General features: G+C 40.6%; 1 protein-coding gene across 2 annotated transcripts; it reads left to right on the top strand.

The window, feature by feature from the left end:
• Positions 1-1397: 1397 nt before the first annotated feature.
• Positions 1398-16478, top strand: nipa2 (NIPA magnesium transporter 2). Of its 2 annotated transcripts, none has more exons than XM_034180622.1 (6): positions 1398-1611; positions 2171-2401; positions 3084-3140; positions 5465-5555; positions 5664-5824; positions 15137-16478. In XM_034180622.1, the coding sequence occupies exons 2-6, from the start codon at positions 2263-2265 to the stop codon at positions 15781-15783; spliced, it is 1095 nt and encodes a 364-aa protein (XP_034036513.1). In that variant the 5' UTR covers positions 1398-1611; positions 2171-2262; the 3' UTR covers positions 15784-16478. The 2 variants fall into 2 exon arrangements, with proteins under 2 accessions (XP_034036513.1, XP_034036512.1); XM_034180621.1 differs by lacking the exon at positions 1398-1611 and adding an exon at positions 1931-2088.
• The last annotated feature ends 1468 nt before the right edge of the window (positions 16479-17946 follow it).

The raw sequence follows: 17946 nt of genomic DNA, 5'->3' as shown, positions 1-17946 counted from the left end.
TCAATCAGCTGTTTAGTCTGATTGCTGTTCAAGTTCACAAATATTAAAACAAACTGAAATTTTGATGGTAAGTAGGTCTACCTCATAACAGCCATTCATGTTTTTCATCACAGTCTTAAAAGCACTGAGTAAAGAGTTCAATGCCCTACTTTGTGGATCATGACCTTATTTCATGCTCAACATAATAATTAGAACAGGTGGATTTCTTGACTCTGTACTTTCTCTTGGAATTAGCAAGGTATTTACTATCCTCAAATCGGATACAGTAACCATCAGTGTATGATGACACATTAATATGATTTACTTGGAATGGACTTAAAAACCTTGACATTTCTTTAGTTGCATAGAAACTCTCACAAACTGAACTTCACAGATCATGTGATACCCTCTTGTGTGATGCTTGTCTTCAAGAAGTTTACTGATCTTTCCTACAGAATGCTTTCTATTAGTGAGTAAAATGTTTTTAGTTTTGACTTTGATATAAGAAAACCAGTCAACTGGTTATTATCTATTGAAGGAGGGAGGTGGGGGATGATGGTCTAGTGGTTAAGGCATTGGAGACCAGAAGATCCTCGGTTCAAATCCCCGCCTGACTGGAAAATCACTATGGGCCCACTAAGTGTGTGTAGTGAGCGCCTTGTATGGCAGCACCTTAACATCATATTTATAAACCGCTTTGAGCGTCTGATGCAGACCATTTGAAATCAGTTAATATACATATCTCTTGATCATATCACCTATGGTCATGAGGGTTGAGTCTTGACTGAAAGAACTAGATCGCGGGTACAAGTGGCTGAAATGGGCTTCCTGGTGTCTCCCTTAAAGATAGGGTGAGAAGTTCGGTCATCTGCGGGGAGCTCGGAGTAGAGTCGCTGCTCCTTCGCGCTGAAAGGAGCCAGCTGAGGTGGTTTGGGCATCTGGTAAGGATGCCGCCTGGGCGCCTCCCTAGGGAGGAGTTCCAGGCACATCCATCCGTGAGGAGACCCCCCGGGGAAGACCCAGGACTAGGTGGAGAGATTAGCGCTCCACACTGGTCTGGGAACACCTCGGGATCCCCCAGTCAGAGGTTGTCTATGTGGAGCTGTTGCCCCCGAGACCTGGACCTGGAAAAGCGGGTGAAGATGAGTGAGTGAGAATTGTCAATGCTGCAGTGGCAGGCAGGAGAGGGCCTCCCACTTCCAAAAACATCCAGGTTTGGTGAATCCGGTGATTGGGTTTAGATTGGTGTCCTGTCCAGGGTGTGTTCTCCACCTTGGAAAGGCTTAACTGGAATAAACATATGTATGGATGGACTAATGGGCATCTTAAAAAAAAAAAAATCCATCAAAAATACTCACCTTCGATGACTTACTAATTTACATTACCAATTATCGGCTAACCTGGCTAATAACTTGTGTAATAAATGTGGACTTTGGGCCTGGCGTGTGGACTTCAGCCGGCGGGGGGCCACACAATCAGACCATCCGGCGGCTCCAGCGCGCTGATGCGCAGAAGAAGAGGCGCTCAGTGCGTCAGGGTGCGGTGTTTGTGTGCGGACGGAGCGCTATGTGAAGATAAGCCGCAGCCCTGCAGGCCAGCTCACCTATTTCGGAGGAAAACACCTTTAAACAGGTATTTACGCCGCGCCGTTACGCTCTGACACCTATACTGACACTCCTGATGTAGCTAGCTGATAACTAGCCACTCGGCTAACCGCCGGGCTCACGCAAGCTAGTGACCACAAACTGCTTAAAGGAGGCAAAATGCATCCTCGTTCTTATTTATCATTATTACATAATTACAAACACCACCGCGGACGTGTCTATAATTATGTTTACTGACGCGTGACCGCTACCGTTAGCTGTGTGACTAACGTTAAGTTTGACCGGGGCTAGCCGCTGTCTGTTAGCGAGGGGAGTTTCTCTTACATTTCCTGGATTTGTGCAGCTCTTTGACAACATTATTGCACAACGTGTTTTACCAGCCACAACGCTGCCGCTGTTTCATGGACGCAGACTGTACTGAGCCTTAAATGTGCTGTTTTTGTGATTGATCTTTCTCGCAATATGTCACATGTGGTTGCCGGTTGTAATGTCTCATGTGGAGCCGGTAGGTGACTCCTGCAGAGATTTCTGCCTTTCGTCTTTTGCGCTTTTCTGGATTTTTTTCATTGAGTTTTATGTTATTTCAGGTGTGTGGGCTGCTCAGAACTGTACTGTTGGTGATCATCTGCAGTGCTTGTTTGTTAATGTGACGGAATACGTTAACACATCCAGCCTCGCTATGGGTCACGACAGGGGAAAGTATGATTTTTACATCGGTCTCGCGTTGGCCATCAGCTCCAGCATCTTCATCGGAGGCAGTTTTATCCTCAAGAAGAAGGGACTCTTAAGGCTGGCCAAGAAGGGGTCGATGCGGGCAGGTACTGATCGTGTTTTTTGTTAGACCCACACAGAGAATGATTGTGTTTACTTGGGCAGCAATAATGTGACTATTGGCCCCGTTCTAAATACGACTGTATTTACGAGTTGCTTATGGAATATTCAATTTGTTTTCCTGTTTACATGTTACAAAGTGTAGTGCAGTTAGATGTTATACTGTAATCAAGGTATATACATCTCTACAGTGCACTTCAGTAACTCAAACATGTCTTCAACACACCTTCATTTGATTATTTCTGACGCTGAATATGACCTGATTCAGGTTAATGTAATCAGAAAATACTTTTTTATACGGCAATAGCCTTAAAAGGGGATTAAAATCAAAAAGAATGTTGTGCTCCATGTTAACAGTCATCGAATGTTAAGTTTATGTGCTTTGGGACACGCCCTGAAGTACTTGTTCGAGGAATCTAAGAGGTCTAACAAGTTTGGACAGAATATTATCATACCAACTTGTTATACCTTGCCTCCATTTCTGGCTTGCTGAGTTGTGTGTCTATAAAAGGTGTGTTTAAATATTTAGCTGTGTGTTAGGAGTCATTGACCTCAAATTACTTTACATTAAGACTAGCAGAGACTTGGAAAATTACATCAAGTTGTTACTTGGACGATGTGCTGTTGGTGAAATTACATGTTCTAAAATGTTGATTTTATGCTCTTCAGGCCAAGGTGGTCATGCATATCTTAAAGAATGGTTATGGTGGGCTGGTTTACTATCAAGTAAGTGATGATACTTTTTCTCATCAAAAGACCAAACTGGCTGTTTTGAGGTTTGACTTCAAAATACTGATTTCACTTACAGATTTATGCTGGTAAGTAACCATATTTCCATACATACTAGGCGTGGGATTCAGAGGGCTGCGATTTGATTATAAAATGATTATCCATGCATGTTGGTGAACTCTGCCATGTTTGCACCCCTGTGACTCTCATTCTCTGACAATAAATTCTACAACTCAGCGGCGCTGGTGCTGCTGTGCTAAAACAGTTTAAGTGCTGGGATTGTTGTCACTCCAACAGTGGTAAAACATTTATGTGCACTTCATTGCGTCACATGGGTGCTTGCACAAGACTGTGCTGCACTCTGTACTTGTGTTAGGATCATTTAAAAACAGCAATTTGCATTGTGATAATGGTGAAACTTTGTTGCACTGCTGATACTTTAAATTGCAGAAATCATGGCATCTATTCTCATCTCACGCATGTACATTTTCGTTTTTATTTTCAGTGGGACGAACTGTGTACACATGCACGCCAACATTGTGTAGCACAGTGAAGATAGTTGTGGAGATGATTTTAGGTGACCAGCTATAAATGACAGCCATGATACTCAACAGATAAGCTGTTTAGATGGTTAATTAGCGCTTCATGAAACAGAATATCAGCCTACTTTCACTGGAACCTTCAGCAGTGCTTTTTAGCATGCTCACGTAGGGTAAAGATAAAAGCCAAGATTTTCTTTTGTGGCACAAACAAGCATTTTGTCATTTGTTTTTAGACTTTGAAGTTAAATTCTGTGTTGAGATGGAGCCAGAACTTGTCACAATGTGCTTCTTGTTCTGTAGTTTCTTGTATATAGTTGAAAAACAGGTTTTTGTGTGTAATTACAGAGTACAACACTTGCAGCTTCTGTAATGACAGAGTGGCTGTAGCAAAGCCGTATGGTCATTGTACTGAAATTAAAAGGATGTTTCTGGATCGTAAATGATCCGAGTAAATGTAGAGGAAGCACAGGTTTACATAAGAAATGCAAAAAGCTCTTGTTAACTATGACCAGCACCCACTTTCCAACCCCACAATTGTTTATAAAAAAATTATTCACATTTGTGAACTGATTCAGAATCATCCATGCCCATATTGCAAAGCATCTAAGAATGGATTCTCACACTCCTAATACATTTTTTGGTTGCTTTTAATTTAATAAAAGTTCGCATTTGGGGCACCACATTTCTAGGTTTGATGGCCCATGGAACCATTACTTAAAAATATTAACGTCGACTCTGCTAAACTGAAAACCAGTCGGAATGTGGTGTAACATATCTCCAAAGTGTCACACACCATCAAACGTGACCATTTACTCAATGATGTCTGTTACAATGTCAAACGAGCACTCAGATGAACTTCCTGAGATTGTATGTCAAAAGGCATTTCTGCATTTGCTCAGTCCGTTGATGGTGAGTACAGACGGCAGCAGTAGAACGAGCTACACTATTAACTATTCAACGAAGTGTCTTCAAATCTGCATGTGAAACATTAAATAATGAAACTTACACAGTGCTTTACATTTAGTGATTATTAAATCATTTAAATCAGGATGAGAAAGATATTAGCTGCAACATTTACCATATTTTCTGGGGTGTAAGTCGTGTTTGGGAGTTCCTGTGACTTGTGCTCCTGTGCAACTTATATAAATAAAAATCACACATTGGTTCTTAAGAATAATAATTGAAATGACTGTGTTTATATGCATAGGTCTTTCCCAGGAATCAAAGTACTCAACAAAATAAGCTCCAGTAATGAAATGATATATGCCAATAATAAAAAGTACACAACGTTGTACAAAAATCCTAAATTAAGTAGCCGATAACACAGAAAAACGGTGTGAGATATATATGGGTTTTTCCTCTTCAAGAGGGATTTAAAAGCTGCGACTTATATGCCGGAAAATACAGCACACAGTTTTTATCTTCCTCTCATGTTTATTAATTTTTTTAATATGTAAATTTACCCACCCAGCATTTTAACATCCTTAAAAGGAACTTTTGTTTTAAAGTTTGCGTTGGTACAAATGGACTCACTATGCTACATTCATATCAGATCTGATAATAGTCATCAGCCTCTTTGACTAGTACTAATTGGTATCGGTATAAGTACATTTATGAGTTTGTAGTAACGTGTGTGTTTGAATTGCTGATGTTGGGCTCAAATATCAAAATGGCCAGTATGATCTTTAATGGATTGTAACATTTGATAATATGTGGTTATAGCACCTCTGCCTTTATTTGTTATTTATAGTTAACCTTATAACTGTTCTTCTTTTACAGTGGGGGCTGGGGAAGCAGCTAACTTTGCAGCTTATGCTTTTGCTCCTGCTACACTGGTTACTCCTCTGGGGGCCCTCAGTGTGCTGGTCAGGTAAAGATGACTTGTACAGACAAACATTGTTTAAATGTGCCCCCCCCCCCCAAACATTTGAAAATGAATTGCTGGAGTTATTGTGGTTGACGGTGAATGTTGTTGCAGTGCCATCCTGTCGTCATACTTCCTGACCGAGCGGTTAAACCTGCATGGGAAGCTTGGCTGTCTGCTCAGCATTCTGGGCTCCACCACCATGGTGATTCATGCTCCACAAGAGGAGGAGATCAGCAGTCTTGAGCACATGGCCAAGAAACTAGTTGACCCAGGTACATATGGCTGAAACAAACAAACAACCCCCACCAAAATATTGACAGGTGTTTTAATAGTTAAATAGTTTTTTAATTTGGACAGACAAAGCTATATTTTGATCAGTGGAGTGCTTTGGCCAAAAGTCCATTTTAATAAAAGCACCTGTCTTACTCACTGTTTATCTTAATAAAATGTAGGTGGTGAAGCGGTGTCAGTGTTGTAAAGTGTAGGGATGGTTTACAAAGCTACAAATGAGAGCAGTGCAGATGAAGTTTACGAGCTAAACATATGCTGGTTAGTTGGCTAGGATGACATAGTTATCTTCAGGCTTCTACACTGACATTTGAAGATGTCATCAGATTATCAAAGCACATAATGAAAATGGACTGAATTTATACAGCGCTTTTCCATCTACATCAGAAGCTTAAAGTGCTTTACAGTTATGCCTCGCATTCACCCAGACACACTCACACACTGATGTCGGGGTGCTGCCGTGCTAGGCGCTCACTACACAACAGGAGCAACCTTGCCCAAGGGCCCTTAGTGATTTTCTGGTCTGGCTGGGTTTTCAACTGAGGATCCTCTGGTCTGAAGCACCACACTTTACCACTACTAGACCATCACCTTCCAATATGTGTTAAACTTTGGGCATGATTTTGTATGAAAACTGGCAGCCAAGCAGTTATCTTGTATCCTCCAAACACTAAACTGGATGTTTGTTTTCAATGAGGATGTGAAGTGAAATTCCACCACTGCTGGCTGTGAGTGAGACATCCATGCACCTTGACTTCATGCATTGTTAAAATTTCAACTTTTTCCATTTTCCGTAGTGACAAGAACAAACTGGATGTTTTATCTTTAATGATGGTGGGGGGGGGGGGCAGCAGCAAATGAACTACTTGAGTGTGGAGCCTTTTGGTTTCATACAGTGCATCTGGAAAGTATTCACAACACTTCAGGGGAGGTGATGGTCTAGCAGTTAAAGCACTGGGCTTGAGACCAGAGGACCCTCAGTTCAAATCCCAGCCTGACCAGAAAATCACTAAGGGCCCTTGGGACCTCTTAACACCTCTGAACTTATTTGTAAGACGTTTTACGGAGGTTAGCATGGTGACATCACTTCTTAGTTTAGCGACTTGCTAACTACTTCATGTCTGGTATATTATGTAAAAGCAAGTGAGAAAGAAACACTTCTTAAACTGAAGACACTGTTCTTGTAACCTGATAACACCCCTGGTGTCATTTACAAGACATTTTGTTGATGTTAGCTTGCATGCTAACTTTTGCTAACTATCTATGGAGTTAAATTTGTCTCATTAATATTAATACCTGCAAATGCACAGAGGGTGATCTACAAATATTCCTTGATTTGCACAACATGAACAAATGATTTGATTTGAACATGTACAAACTGTATGTAAGACAATAGGATCGTAAAAATTTATTAAACAACTGCAAATTATAAATGATACAATGCTCATACAGCAGAGGGTATTTTAGCATTGTGTGTGTGTGTGTATGTGTGCGTGTGTATATATATATATATATATATATATATATATATATAGATATATATATATAGATAGGTATATATAGATAGATATATATATAGATATATAGATTTTTGCAAATTTATAAAAATAAATAAAAAAGCTCACATGTACATAAGTACTCACAGCCTTTATCATGAAACTCAGAACTGAGCTCAGGTGCATCCTGTTTCCAGTGATCATCCTGGAGATGTTTCTACAGCTTAGCTGGAGTCCACCTGGGGTAAATTCAGTTGATTGGACATGATTTGGAAAGACACACACCTGTCTACATACAACCCCTGGCAAAAATTATGGAATCACCGGCCTCGGAGGATGTTCATTCAGTTGTTTAATTTTGTAGAAAAAAAGCAAATCACAGACATGACACAAAACTAAAGTCATTTCAAATGGCAACTTTCTGGCTTTAAGAAACACTATAAGAAATCAGGAAAAAAATTGTGGCAGTCAGTAACAGTTACTTTTTTAGACCAAGCAGAGGGAAAAAAATATGGACTCACTCAATTCTGAGGAAAAAATTATGGAATCATGAAAAACAAAAGAACGCTCCAACACATCACTAGTATTTTGTTGCACCACCTTATAACAGCTTGCAGTCTCTGAGGCGTGGACTTAATGAGTGACAAACAGTACTCTTCATCAATCTGGCTCCAACTTACTCTGATTGCTGTTGCCAGATCAGCTTTGCAGGTTGGAGCCTTGTCATGGACCATTTTCTTCAACTTCCACCAAAGATTTTCAATTGGATTAAGATCCGGACTATTTGCAGGCCATGACATTGACCCTATGTGTCTTTTTGCAAGGAATGTTTTCACAGTTTTTGCTCTATGGCAAGATGCATTATCATCTTGAAAAATGATTTCATCATCCCCAAACATCCTTTCAATTGATGAGATAAGAAAAGTGTCCAAAATATCAACGTAAACTTGTGCATTTATTGATGATGTAATGACAGCCATCTCCCCAGTGCCTTTACCTGACATGCAGCCCCATATCATCAATGACTGTGGAAATTTACATGTTCTCTTCAGGCAGTCATCTTTATAAATCTCATTGGAACGGCACCAAACAAAAGTTCCAGCATCATCACCTTGCCCAATGCAGATTCGAGATTCATCGCTGAATATGACTTTCATCCAGTCATCCACAGTCCACGATTGCTTTTCCTTAGCCCATTGTAACCTTGTTTTTTTCTGTTTAGGTGTTAATGATGGCTTTCGTTTAGCTTTTCTGTATGTAAATCCCTTTTCCTTTAGGCAGTTTCTTGCAGTTCGGTCACAGACGTTGACTCCAGTTTTCTCCCACTCGTTCCTCATTTGTTTTGTTGTGCATTTTCAATTTTTGAGACATATTGCTTTAAGTTTTCTGTCTTGACGCTTTGATGTCTTCCTTGGTCTACCAGTATGTTTGCCTTTAACAACCTTCCCATGTTGTTTGTATTTGGTCCAGAGTTTAGACACAGCTGACTGTGAACAACCAACATCTTTTGCAACATTGCATGATGATTTACCCTCTTTTAAGAGTTTGATAATCCTCTCCTTTGTTTCAATTGACATCTCTCGTGTTGGAGCCATGATTCATGTCAGTCCACTTGGTGCAACAGCTCTCCAAGGTGTGATCACTCCTTTTTAGATGCAGACTAACGAGCAGATCTGATTTGATGCAGGTGTTAGTTTTGGGGACGAAAATTTACAGAGTGATTCCATAATTTATTCCTCAGAATTGAGTGAGTCCATATTTTTTCCCTCTGCTTGGTCTAAAAAAGTAACTGTTACTGACTGCCACAATTATTTTTCCTGATTTCTTATAGTGTTTCTTAAAGCCAGAAAGTTGTCATTTGAAATGACTTTAGTTTTGTGTCATGTCTGTGATCTGCTTTTTTTCTACAAAATTAAACAACTGAATGAACATCCTCCGAGGCCGGTGATTCCATAATTATTGCCAGGGGTTGTATAAGGTCCCGTAGTTGACAGTGCATATCAGAGCACAAACCAAGCATGAAGTCAAAGGAATTGTTTGTAGACCTCAGAGACAGGATTGTCTCAAGGCACTAATCTGGGGAAGGGTACAGAAACATTTCTGATGTTTTGAAGGTTCCAATGAGCACAGTGGCCTCCATCATCTGTAAATGGAAGAAGTTCAGATCCACCAGGGCTCTTCCACAAGCTGGCTGCCCGTCTAAACTGAGTGATGGAGGAGAAGGGCCTTAGTCAGGGAGGTGACCAAGAACTCAATGGTGACTCTGTTAGAGCTCCAGCATTCCTCTGTGGGGAGAGGAGAACCTTCCAGAAGGACAACTATTGCTGCAGCAATCCATCAATCAGGTGTGTATGGTAGAGTGGCCAGACAGAAGCCACTCCTTAGTAAAAGGCACATGGCAGCCCATCTGGAGTTTGCCAAAAGGAACTTGAAGGAGTCTTAGACCATGAGAAACAAAATTCTCTGGTCTGATGAGACAAAGATTGAACTCTTTGATGTGAATCCCAGGTGTCATGTTTGGAGGAAACCAGACACCATCCCTACAGTGAAGCAGGTGTCATGTTTGGAGGAAACCAGGCACCATCCCTACAGTGAAGCATGGTGGTGGCAGCATCATGCTATGGGGATGTTTTTTAGCAGCAGCAACTGGGAAACTAGTCAGGATTGAAGGAAAGATGAATGCAGCAATGTACAGAGACAACCTGGATGAAAACCTGCTCCAGAGCGCTCTTGAACTCAACCTGGGGTAACTGTTCATCTTTCAGCAGGACAATGGGCCTCATGTATCAACGTTGCGTACGGCGATATTTGAGCGTATATGGGGTGTACGCCAAAACGGCTGCGCTACTTGGCATTTATCAATGTGGTCGTTGGCGTACGCTGCGCTGAAAGTATACACCAGGTCGAGAGGTGGCGTAAATTATACACCAAAATGAACCAGCGCTGGAATCCACATAAAAATGAAGATGATCAACATGATAAACAGTGCCATTATACAAATCAATGCATATGTTACATAAATAACACTTTCCTGATTATACTACATAATAATCAACACAAATCCCGCCTTTGCGGGATTGTTATGGAGCACGATCCGTGGTCACAGCGCTGACAGGAAGGAAAGCGCTGCTCGCCTTTATCTCCAGACTTCGAGCCTGGAGCCAGAGCAGCGCTGAGCTTAACTTCATGTGGTGTGATCGTTTTAGACTATGAAATTGATAATAACTGTAGTTTCGTCATTCCCTTAATTCGCCCGTGCTGCAACCAGGTTTTGTCGTCTCCATTCGGTTGTCACAATAAAATAAATACAGAAATACATTTAAAAAATAAAGAAATCTGACAGATTAGGCGTGTCTTATTAATTGAGCGAGCAAATATCCACGTCAAGAATTATTGACATGTGAAAAGAGAATACAGTGGTCCCTCGCTATAACGCCGTTCATCTGTCGTGGCCTCGGAGTCTCGCGGAGTATTTCGTCCAATTTTGTATGCCTTTTTTTTTTTTTTTTTTTTACAGTGTTCTGTGTTCTGCGTATCTGTTTATAAGAATCTTGTTTCCCAGAAGAGAAAAGAGCGCCAACAACTACTCATAACTGTGTTTGTCACACGGAAACAAACACCTGCAAGGTGTGAGTGGGAAAAGGCTTGGCGTCAGGACGCAGAGGCCCGATCTGTGAAATACTGGTCAGTCACTATTAATAATTTCTTATGTGTCCGACCTCGTTCGTTGATCGTTAAAATTAATTCGTTAGTTCTAAATGCCATCATAATTATTTATAGGAAAACGTTCTATTTTTATTTCTCAAACAAATGTTTGGACCTGAAAACAGTTTGGTCTTATTTTCCTACTAAGGTTTGAACTTTGACAGTGTTTACACACGAGAGAAAAGTGAGAAAATGTTCATGCCTGATTGAGAACGTGTATAAACTGTGTAGTGAGGGGTTTTACAGCTTTGAAACGTCTATAATAATTGTAAAAAATAACGCTGACTACGTCGCGGTTTCGCGTATTACGGGCTATTTTTTAGAACGTAACTCCAGCGATTAATGAAGGACCACTGTAACACTTTATTGATTATATACTACAAAACAATTGATAAGACGGCCGCTTTTGACGCTCTATTGGCACGCGTCGTGATTGGTGGAGTTCTTTTTCATTGCCGTCTTTCCGTCTTCCATGTCGTAAAATGAGGGTGTGTCTGAAGCGGAGTCTGAATATTTATGGGCGTGTTTATTATAATTACAATCGTTTCCACCCGCCGCATTTATCAAGATCACGTCAGGTGTACGCCAGAAATGGGCAGGTGCGCACTGCTTGATACATGTCACGGCGACTTTGGTGTATTTCAAGTTTATGCTGTAAATTTATGCCACAAGTGCGCAACATTGATACAATTACCTTTTTAGACAGCTCCAAATGCTTTCTCCAGCCCATTCAGAGTGTGCGAACCGCTGCTGCTGGAGCAGTCCACCGTGATTCACAAAGCGATTAAAGCCCATTTTCAGCAGCCAACTTGCAGAGAAAATGATTAATCTGCTATGAAATAATTATTTTATATATATGCAGCGTCCAGCGTAGAGCACGTGGCAGCCGGTGGAACAAAGCACAGCGTCCACCTGGGAACACAGCAGGTGGGATCGTCACCATGACGTGCGTGCATCAAAGTCATGCAAGTGTCAGGACACCTCTGCAGTGAAGCATGGTGGTGGCAGCATCATGCTGTGGGGATGTTTTTCAGTGGCAGCAACTGGGAGACTAGTCAGGATTGAGGAAAAGATGAATGCAGCAATGTACAGAGACATCCTGGATGGAAACCTGCTCCAGAGCGCTCTTGACCTCAGACTGGGGTGACAGTTCATCTTTCAGTAGGACAGTGACCCTAAGTACACAGCCAAGATATCAAAGGAGTGGCTTCAGGACAACTCTGAATGTCCTTGTGCTGACCCAGCCAGAGTCCAGACCTGAATTCAATTGAACATCTCTGGAGAGATCTGAAAATGTCTGTGCACTGATGCTCCCCATCCAACCTGATGGAGCTTGAGAGGTGCTGCAAAGAGGAATGGATGAAACTGCCCAAAGATAGGTGCACCAAGCTTGTGGCATCGTATTCAAGAAGACTTGAGGCTGTAATTGCTGCCAATGGTGCATCAAGAAAGTATTTCAAGGGTGTGAATACTTATGTACATGTGATTTCTTAGTTTTTTATTTTTAATAAATTTGCAAAGAAATTTTTTTTTTTTTTTTTCTTTTTCATGTTGTCATTATGGGGTGTTGTGAGAAGAAATTTGAAGGGAAAAACTGAATTTACTCCATTTTGGAATAAGGCTGTAACATAACAAAATATGGAAAAAAGTGAAGCACTGTGAATACTTTTCAGATGCGCTTTAGCAAGATATGTGTAATGGTTTGTGTGATGAGTGGTTGTGTGGCCCTGGGCGGGTAACCATATCACCATCCACCAATGGATTACAATTACACTTGAGAATAATTTGTTTCTTTAACACTATAACATTCACTATAGATTACTTTGTACATAATTAGTGGGAATGCATTGATTCGTGATAGACGTATTGTGGCGCTAGTCTATCGATCCCAATTAGTTGAATCACTGATGGGTAATTGTTATCGTAGTCCATTATTAAAACAATTCTAAGTTGCAGCCCTACAGCTACACGGTTTATGGGCTATTTCTGTTGCACACAGCCTTTCATATTTTATCTTATATTTTATCTTATTTTAGCATATATTTTATCTTAGCATTTTATATTGCTTTCTGCTTAATGTTGCACCATTATATCAAAGCAAATTCCTAGTCTGTGAATCCTGTTCATTGACAGTGGCAATAAAACTTCTTCTGATTCTGATTCTATTGCACAAAGGCAGGATTAAGTAATCCAGGATGAGAGGAAAAAGTGAGGTGTGACCCAGTTAGTGCACTCATTTCATGAAGACCCAGCCCAGCTGTGGAAGTGCAACTAGGTCAAACCATCTTGGAAGTAATCTGTACAGAAAGGCTTTCAAGATTTTCTTCAACAGACCATTAGGTTGATGACAGATTTATGGATGCTAAAATGGAGAAAATGTGAGCCGCATACTTTAAACCAAGTGAGCAAGATGGGTGCTGTGAACTGTGGGAGATGAAAGCAGATTGCATGCATGTGGGATTAAATTATATTTACTGCCCACTGCTGTAACTGAAATAACAAAATTACAACATTCAAGGAATCACTCGTCATTTGCACAAACAATTTGTGCACTTTGCCTTTAAAGAGAGCAATGGCACTTAAAGTATTACTCAGCACGATGGGTTCGTGGTTGGAATTAAACTTCATGGTAAATTTTGCAATGTGTCACACAACACAGACATATGGTTGTAGTTACAAGTTTACATACACTCATAGGTATGAATGTCATAGTAATTTTGGAGTTTTAATGATATCTATGAACTGTTATTTTGTTAGAATGGAATGATTGTACAGCATTCATCATTGACTCTAAAAAAGCAAGAATTGGGTGCAGAAGTTGGAATTTATTTTGGTTCTTTAATCCACACAGGGTCAAAATTATACATACAGGTTCAAACATACATATTTTCATTTAAACCTTTTAATAGGTGGTGCTGAAGGTTCTTTTCTTTATATATGACAAGGCCTGGCCCTATTAATGCTTTGTTAGTGATCATGATTTACTACAACTGATAGGTTCTCTTTCTCAGCATAGAAAGGATGTGTTTGACAGCACTCACTGGACTGAACAATGGCAAAGTCCAAGCAACTCAGGGAGGTCTAAGAAGGAGAATTGTAGGTTTACACAAGTTGGGAAGGTCTCTTGGAGCCATTTCTAAACAACTGCAGATTCCAAGATCATCCGTTCAAAAAAACTACATAAGCACAAGTTAGTCAGATGTGTCACCACTTTGCCATGGTCTGGAAGAAGACCCAAACTGACATCCTCACATGAGAAGCATCTTGCTAAGGGACATTTACCCAAATATTAGTGGGGGTGTATGTATATATTTCAGCCTGTATGTATAATTTTAACCATGCGTGTACTAGAGAAGATCCAAAATAAATTAAAACTTGTGCACCCGTTTCTTGATTATTAATGTCATTAATGATATATTCTGTACAATCATTCCACTCTGGCAAAAGAACAGTTCAAAGACATCATTAAAAGCTCAAAGGTACTATGACATTCATGCCCATGAGTGTATGTAAACATCCAACCACTGCTGCACACGGTACTAGGAGAGAGATGTAACATTTTGAAATTAATTAATTTTTTAGGGAATAAAAATAGGACTCGCAGCACAAACAGCGCTGGTAAACAGACAATGGCACGTGCGCATGTTAGTTGTAAAGGTATGGAACATGGCTGGTTATTAATATCATGGTAGGTGATGGTGCTTGCGTACGTGTGTGGCGAGGACGATTCCACCTTGTGAAGTGACGAAAAGTTTATTCTGTACTGCATTCTTCTCTCAAATTCAGTCTGTTCTGTTCCTGTGCTCGTGTCGTGGTTGGGGGTCAGGTCAGTGATTAGGGTTGGGGTAACCTCATTTACAGTGTAAATATTTATTTTGTCCACACAATTACAGACTGTACCTGGAGGCTCAACTGCTAAAACCAGTTACCTGTCAAAATATCTCCAGTTTTGGTTGTGTATGCAGGTATAAAATATAGATTTTACCATCTGTCCTTTTATAGAATGCTCTTTGACGCATGATTAATCAAAAAAAAATATGGCCATCTTTTATGAATTTAAGTTGATGTGATTTGTTTCCTTTTTCTTTCTCATAGGTTTTTTGGTCTTTGCCACCACTGTCGTCATTGTAGCACTCATATTCATATTTGTTGTGGGTCCTCGCCATGGCCAGACCAATATCCTTGTATACATCACTATCTGCTCAGTGATTGGATCGTTGTCCGTGTCCTGTGTCAAAGGATTGGGAATTACCATCAAAGAAGCGATTAATGGAAAAAATGTTGTGGCTAACCCGCTGGCGTGGGTCCTGCTTCTGGGTCTGGTGGCCTGTGTGAGCACTCAGATTAACTATTTGAACAAGGCACTGGACATTTTCAACACATCACTGGTGACTCCCATCTACTATGTGTTCTTCACCACCTCAGTACTCGTCTGCTCCGCCATCCTCTTTAAGGAGTGGGAGCACATGGGGCCGGACGATGTCATCGGAACACTCAGTGGCTTCCTCACAATCATTGTTGGCATTTTCCTGCTGCACGCCTTCAAAGACGTTAGTGTTAGCTTGGCTACTCTTGCTGTGTCCATGAGGAAGGAGGACAAGTCCTTTCCCGCAGCCAACGGCGTGGCGACACACAGCAACTATGAACTCTTGCATAACGATTCCACTGAGGACACAGAGGACAGAGAAATGGGCTTACCGTTTGATAGTGTTTCTAGAAGAAATGGGACCGTGACCTCATAGAACCTTTAAAGAACGTTTTCCACCACTATGGTGTTTTTAGGAAAGCCATTAGACAATCAGCTCTGTGTGGTGGGGGGGTGAGACGGCGAGAGACCGGTGGATTGTATTTGTTTTAATTTGCCTTACCTTTTCTCAGAATATGGCAGTCATATTCAGTTACCTTTTTTGAAATTTGGTTTCAGTCAGCTGTAGCACTGTACATATTAGTTTTCTAAGAAGTGTTTCATGTACCTGCTTATTCATGCACTGACTTGTTTCTATCAATCAAAAGTTTGATTATATTCTCTGTACGTTCCTGCTGATTTGGCAGCATTTATAAAGACAGTCCCTATGATTTGTAGCAATGTGTTTTTATTTTTTGAAACAGTTGTGTAACAACAGGTTTTCAAATTGCTGAAACTGTTTGAAAACCGTGTTGTGAACCATGTCAAGCCCTGAGGTTTTGAACAGTTCAATCTTGGGCATTGTTTTATTGTGATACTTGAAAGTATCTTTTTTTTTTTTCTTCTTAGTCTTCTTTTTTTGGGAGGGAGTCATGGACTTTGTTTTTATTTCTCCACAGGAAAATCTCTCCAGGTGAACCATCAGATTTACTTATTTATTGAAGGAAAATGATTTAAGATATTTTAAACAAAGGCACAGTGAATAAATTATTAAAAATGAGGTCTGTCTGAGAGTCACAGTATATGTTAAAACCACAGCTCAAGTTTGAGTTTTCTTCAGTTTTTTTTCCTTCTCACCAAGAAAGGATATTTCACAAACTACTACTATACATTTGATGTATGAAAGCGTCCATAGTTGAGACTGTTGGGGTGACAAATACTAGAAAAACTGCATATGTTTACATACAGACCTATTAACATTTTGTCCTTCCATCACCCCCCCCCCCCCCCCCCCCCCCCCCCCCCAAAAAAAAAAAAATAAATAAAAAAACTACTGGAGTAGACATTTGCTGGGCAGCTTCCTGAGCCTTTTCAGTCTGTGTTTAGGAAACATGGATGCAGCACTCAAAGGGGTGATGATTTGTTACATTAGTGTTGCTACTTGAGCTGAGTGCAGCTTCTTGCTACAGTTGATGGCTGCATTTGAAGAGAACTTAAAATTGTTTGGGAATTTCTGGACAGGTACTTTAATGGCTGAGATCTTAGTGGGCTAATTTCAGTGTGCTCCTTATAGTGGCACAACATGTGTTCTCAAAGTTTAAAATGTTTTTGGTCCACTGTTTTCTCTAGATAATGGCCATGAATGTATGAAAGTTCTATCCCAGGTGGTTATGGTGGTGGTTGTGTGACAGGAACAAGACATGTCTGTGCTGTTTACCTGCAGTATGAGGTTTGTGGTACTTTGATGTTCTCAGCAGCTACAACAGAACCCAATGGAAAGTGCTGTATGGATGCAGTCCATTTTAGCTCACTGCAACAGCAGAAGTGACACCGATGAGCACCTTGTAAGTCTGATGACTGGAGCATTGGGGGGGGAGGTTCAGGTTTCATTTAAGAAAATTTTGACGGTATAATTTCAGTGAAATATGTAAAGCGTATATAATGGCTATCTGAACCTTGCTGCCAAAATTAAATCCCATCCTGGTCACGCACACTCAGCACTGCGATTGTCTATGGAGAAATGTTTTGTGCCTACAGCTGCCACTTGGGATATCATGGTGGTACCCATAGCTACGTTCTTTCTCCACACACAGCCACTGGACTGACTTTGTGTTCTTCTGATGACCTGCAGATGGATGTGTCTGTTTATGTTGGTAATGGCTTATATTGCAAAACCAGGTGTTTACTGGTTGCAGGAAAGATTTGGATGTCTTCAGAGCTCTTCATTTTTCTTAATTCAAGAGACAACTGAGATGGTGGTGGTTGTTCCTGCTACACAGAGAAGTCATTCTGATCAAGTCACTGTGTGATTCATCATGAGAAGGTTCAAGCTCTTGCTGTGATCTTTGATCGACTGTCTTGTGACCTGCATGTTGGAGAGGTGGTTATGATTTGCCTACTGCTCATAACTATCTCCAAAAGTCCAATTTTTCCTTGTGAGCTGCCACGAAAAGATTCATGGTACCACAAGCAAGCGTGCAAAAAGTATGAGATGCTTGGTGCAGCCTCATGGTTTCTTTCTCCAATTACTTGAGTGAAATTTAAAAAAAAAAAAAAAAGC

This window comes from Thalassophryne amazonica, chromosome 10 (genome assembly GCF_902500255.1).
Source record: "Thalassophryne amazonica chromosome 10, fThaAma1.1, whole genome shotgun sequence".
NCBI classification, from domain to species: domain Eukaryota; kingdom Metazoa; phylum Chordata; class Actinopteri; order Batrachoidiformes; family Batrachoididae; genus Thalassophryne; species Thalassophryne amazonica.
This window is presented reverse-complemented; position numbering and strand designations above follow the sequence as displayed.

Excerpts from the sequence above, each read along its gene's own strand:
- nipa2 (XM_034180621.1), top strand. The coding sequence starts at position 2,046 with ATGTCACATGTGGTTGCCGGTTGTAATGTCTCATGTGGAGCCG. Across the intron at positions 2,402-3,083 it reads GAAGGGGTCGATGCGGGCAG|GCCAAGGTGGTCATGCATAT; the intron begins GTACTGATCGTG and ends TATGCTCTTCAG. Across the intron at positions 5,825-15,136 it reads CAAGAAACTAGTTGACCCAG|GTTTTTTGGTCTTTGCCACC; the intron begins GTACATATGGCT and ends TCTTTCTCATAG.